Source organism: Microtus ochrogaster, chromosome 6 (genome assembly GCF_000317375.1).
Source record: "Microtus ochrogaster isolate Prairie Vole_2 chromosome 6, MicOch1.0, whole genome shotgun sequence".
Taxonomy (NCBI): domain Eukaryota; kingdom Metazoa; phylum Chordata; class Mammalia; order Rodentia; family Cricetidae; genus Microtus; species Microtus ochrogaster.
This window is the reverse complement of record NC_022013.1, coordinates 40,653,940-40,659,193: the sequence shown is the minus strand read 5'-3', so window position 1 is coordinate 40,659,193 and position 5,254 is coordinate 40,653,940. Positions and strand designations below refer to the sequence as shown.

The window sequence follows — 5,254 nt, the reverse complement described above, 5'->3', positions numbered from 1 at the left end:
GGGAGGCTGGGAGGAGGTGGAAACTTGTTTTTTTTCCTTTTCTCAATAAAAAATAAAATAAAATAAAAAAAAAATACCCCCACAGACATGCCCACAGGCCATCCTGATGAAGAAAATTCCTTGAGTGAGGTTCCTTCTTCCCAGATATTTCTAGCTTGGTGACAAGTTTACCAAAACTAACCAGTCAAGGTGGCAAGCTAAACTTAGTTGTGGACACAGAACACCCACTGCACGAAAGGGATAGGCTGCCCAATCAATTCCAGAGTCCAAGTCAGCCCTCCCTTTGATCTCCGAAGTTGACAGCTTTGACTAATTAATGTATCTATTTCCTTGTCCTCTCTAGGATTGTGCTTCGAGGACAAGAGATAGTCAGCTCCGTGGTTCCCAATTCAAATGGCGTCTTTGACTTCCAGAAAACTTATCAGTTGTCTGAAGAGGAGGTAAGATTACCACCTGGTCTTTCTGGTCCACCAGCCTGGAAATTTGGGAGGGGTGCTCTTGAGTCTAAAGACCTAGAATTCTATGATTTGAAGGCCTGCCAAATTTCCCAGGACCAAGAGCAACACTCATCAATTCTACCTGGTGACCTCAGCATTCCATCTTCCCTCTCTACTCCTGAATTTGGTCATTTCTAAGGCCACGATATGTCCCAGGCATCCCCTAACCCCCAAATCTATTTCTATTTTCCCCTTTTAGGCCCTGGATATCAGTGACCACTTTCCAGTTGAATTTAAACTCCAGTCTTCAAGGGCCTTCACCAACAACAGAAAATCTGTTGCTCTAAAGAAGAGAAAAAAAGGCAATCGCTCCTAGGTACCATGGTGCCATTTTTTTTTAAAAGTCACTCCTTGCTTCTAAATAAAATGGCTCTCATAGGTCTAAACTATCTGCACACTCTGCACACTCAGGAATTAGGAATGACCTGGCTAATTTTATTTTCTATCTGAGTCCATTCCACCTTGAGCCAAGTTGGGAGAGAGTCTTCTGTTATGCCTCTTTGACCCCACACCATCACTGGGACCTACCACTAGTTAGGTAGCAGGTCAAATGTCAGCTGTCAGCCCTAGCTGTCAGTGCTCACAAGAGACTCCAGTTTCCCAGAAATGAGCAGAAATGTCAAGACTCAAATCATACCTCATGATGTCTCAATCAGACTCTGCTTCATCCTGCTGGGGTTGGGCAATTGTAACATCTATCAGGAATGAAGAATGAGGGCCATTCCTACTGTGTTTTCCTGGCTCCATTGTCCTAACTCAATCAACCTAGTAACCTCCAGTGTCACCTGCCGTGCACCGTGCCCCCGTGTCTGCGCTCTGTGCGCTGGCACCCAGTTCGCGAGCTTCGGGCAAGGGGGCTGGAGGTTAAAATGCACAAACACACACAGACAGAGAGACAGCGATATGGGTCATTCTTAAATTCCCCAAGAATGCCCCCTTTATTGTGTTCAGGGGCAGATTATATAGTGATATACACGCCCCAGCCAAACCCACCAGAAACCACTCTCCTGCCATCAGGAACTCCTGAGGGTCTCGTGCTCAGAGCAGCTGTAGGCATTCAGATCAGGGGATTACAAGAAATTCAGGATCTGGGGTCTCACTGCTCCCAACAGTCACCCTTTTCATTTTCAAGTAAGAACACAATCCTTTCCCTACCCACAGACCACCCCTTACCCATGGACCACACCTACCCATAGACCACATCTACCCATAAATCATCCCTAGCCACAGCCCACCCCTAACTAAAGCCCACCCCTACCCATAGACCACACCTACCCAAGACTACCCCCCTCCCCATAGACCACACCTACCCAAGACTACCCCTACTCACAGCCCATCCCTAACCATAGACCACACCTACCCACAGACCACACCTATTCAATACTACCCGTATCCAAAGCCCACCCTTACCCACAGCCCATCCCTATTCACAGCCCATTCCTACTCGTAGACTACCTCTACCCACAGCCCTGTCCATAAGTCATTGCCATGGCCTGAGCTCAGTCTTCAGACACCATGAAGGTTTCTAAAGAAGAGAAAAAAAGAGCAATTGCTTCTAGATACCATGGTACCATTTTTTTTTTAAGTCACTCCTTGCTTCTAAATAAAATGGCTCCCATAGGTCGAAACTACCTGCACACTCAGGAATTAAGAATGGCCCAGCTGATTTCATTGTCCATCTGCGTTCATTCCACCTGGAGCTAAGTTGAAAAAAGAGTCTTCTGTTATGCCTCACTTTGCACTGGATGCTCCAAAAGGGTCTTCCCTTCCTACCCCCTTTTCCCTTTTCTCTTCTTCCTTCCCCCAACTCCCTGAAGAGGTTCTACCTTGCATTCTGTCCTCTCCCAAGTGACCCCTGTCTCATATCCCATGTCTCCCTTGCAATATTTACCACGTTGTATTTGTGCTGGGGCCAGCACTGAAGCTCACTGAAAGTCCAGGAAGGGCAAGTTCCATTGACTGACTTGGACTTGAGGCTTTGCTCTCTCTTTGCCACTCTGGAAACCAGCAATGTGGCACCATTTTGCTTATGTTTAGGGTGCCCATTTTTGTGTATTTTGCTTTGTTTTCCAGGATATTCTTTCTTTATTCTTTACTTGTACATGAACAGGAGCCGTGAAAAGCAATGGCACTTCTGACTCTACTCCTAGTGTCTTGTCTCAGAGGCAACCTTTTCACACAGCTTCTGTGGTCTTCTAAAGGTGTTCGTGCATAAATGAGTACCATGTGTAATCTTAAGAAATACAAAATGTATCACACTGTACATATGGGTCTATGAGTTGCTTTTTTTCCCTTAATATACTGGTGTCTCAGTTTCCCTTCCAGGGCATGCTCTCTCACCATGACCCCTAACCAAGCTCCAACTCTCACAAGATTCCCATCTCCCGCAGCATCATAGTTTGGGTACCAAATCTTTTCTACATGAGCCTTTGGGAGCCACTCTAGTTCCAAGTGTCAGCCTTGAACTAGAATTATGTAGCATCTTGCCAAGGGAATAAAATCAAAAGGGCCCTGGTTAACTTGGGAAAGACATCTTCCCCAAAATGCTGATTCACCTCGGAGATTTTGTGGAGATTTCTATTGTCCAATTAATCTCTGAGGCTTTGGAGGAGATGACAAGGCTGTTGAGAAGTCGACACTCTTTTGAGTTCACAGACCCGGAAACTTTCCAGTGTCCAAATGGTAAAGTACCTGTTATGTCCCTTTAGCTATTTAGAACCAATGGTGCCAAGAACCCCTTGCTTTGCCTTTGCTACAGCATAAGCATTTTGGCAAGTGAGCTTCAAGAAAAGGGGATACAATTACGTCCAGTCCTTGTAATAACAGCACCTTCCTTTTCCATTCCCGTTTCTGATATAGTGGCCTTCACTGTGTTCCCCTGGAAGTGGGGCCTGAGGGGGCTTCTCCCACACAGAGACCCTCACTCAGATCTCTTCCTTGAGTTGAGGAAGGCAAGTATAAAGGGCAGTTGCCGGGGCGGGGGAGATGACTCTACTGTAAAGAGCTAGCAGTGCAAGCATGAGGATCTGAGTTCAAATCCCCAGCACCCAGGAAAGACGCTGGGCATGGTGGCATGTGCCAGTGATTCTAGTGCTGGAAACATCTCTAGGGTTTGTTGGCTAGGCAGTCTTGTTGAATTGGTGAGCTCCAAGTTCAGTGAGAGACCCTGTCTCAAAAAGAAGGTGGAGTAGAGAGAATCATACCCAACATAGATCTCTGGCCTCCTCACACACGTGTGTGTATATGTATAAGTATACACACACAGTGGCCAAATTGGTGGCCGTATTCCATTCCTCCCAAATTAAGGAAAGGGAACCAGGTTCAGGCAGGTGTATGGACGGAAAGCGGAGCCACTGACAGAAGCTCACATCTGAATCAGCTGCTGAGTTGAATCCTATTTCTTATCACGAAGAAGCCAGCATTTCTAAGTCACTTATCTGTGGATCACATTCATGGGACTTTGGCAACTGTGGCTTCAACCTGTTAGATTCAGAGAAACTGTGGAAATTAAGGAACTCTAAGAAAGCGAGAGCAGGGGCTGGAGAGATGGCTCAGTGGTTAAGAGCACTGACTGCTCTTCCAGAGGACCCAGGTTCAATTCCCAGCAACCACATGGCAGCTCACAAGTGTCTGAAAATCCTGTTCCAGGGGATATGACACCTTCACACCAATGCACATAAAATAAAGTTAAATAAAACCATAAAAAAATTAAAAAAAAAAGAAAGCGAGGGCATAAGGGTCTGAATCTGTGCCCATACTAATGTGACCCCCCCCACATGCACACACACGCATGCACACACAAGCAAACACACACAAGCACACACATGCACGCACACATACACACACGCATGCACAGAAGCACGCACACAAGCACACACATGCACACACATACACACACACGCATGCACACACACACACAAACACACACATAAACACACACACCTCTGCATCCCAAGGACTCCTTGCTTGGCACATGTTCACCAATCTTGCTTGGCTTCTGGCTGAGTGATATGAGCCTGTGTTCCCAACAGGTTGCTGTGTGTGGGAGATATATTGAGTCTATGGAGGAGTTAACTAAAAGACAAGACATCATATAAATGTGCTATTAATGTCATATTAATGGTGTGTGTGTGTGTGTGTGTGTGTGTGTGTGTGTGTGTGTGTGTGCATGCGTAAAATTCTCCAGGGAGAATACTTCTTGAAATCAAAACATGAGTTCAAGGTTGCCCTTGATGCTCAAAATTGTATTCTGCTTAGCAATTGTACCACTTTTTTTTTTTTTTTTGGTTTTTCGAGACAGGGTTTCTCTGTAGGCAATTGTACCACTTTAAATTAGTCAATCAGGTGGGGAAGAGACAGAAATCTTTAATAAATAAATAAATAAATAAGCATTATATTTAAAAAAAATAAATTAGTCAATCATGTAAGAATGTGAGGCCAAGTTCAGAGTGAGGCACAGGGCCTGTTTGCATCAGGAATAAAAACCCAGGGTGTGCTTGCCTGCTTGATTTGACTGTGCACCCTTCTGCAGCAAACACTTTTTGCTTGCCAAAATATTTTGAATTGTACGGTCATTTACTTGAGATCTCAGGTCTGCTTTTTACAAGCTAGAAGTAGACTTCAAGACAAAACCACAAATAATAGCTGGCATTTTCAAAGCCACTCCAGTCTGTCTCCATCCCTTTCTTTTTTTCTCCCTCCCTGCCTCGCTTTCTCTCTCTCTCTCTCTCTCTCTCTCTCTCTCTCTCTCTCTCTCT

At 45.3% G+C, this 5,254-nt stretch overlaps 1 protein-coding gene across 1 annotated transcript in view; it reads left to right on the top strand.

The window, feature by feature from the left end:
- The window catches only part of Dnase1l3 (deoxyribonuclease 1 like 3), a 24,579-nt gene extending 23,274 nt beyond the window's left edge, over positions 1-1,305 (top strand). The window contains exons 7-8 of the mRNA XM_005348506.3: positions 344-440; positions 697-1,305. Of these exons, the coding sequence (XP_005348563.1) occupies positions 344-440; positions 697-813 (214 nt within the window). The 3' untranslated portion in view covers positions 814-1,305. The remainder of the gene's footprint in view (positions 1-343; positions 441-696) is intronic.
- The last annotated feature ends 3,949 nt before the right edge of the window (positions 1,306-5,254 follow it).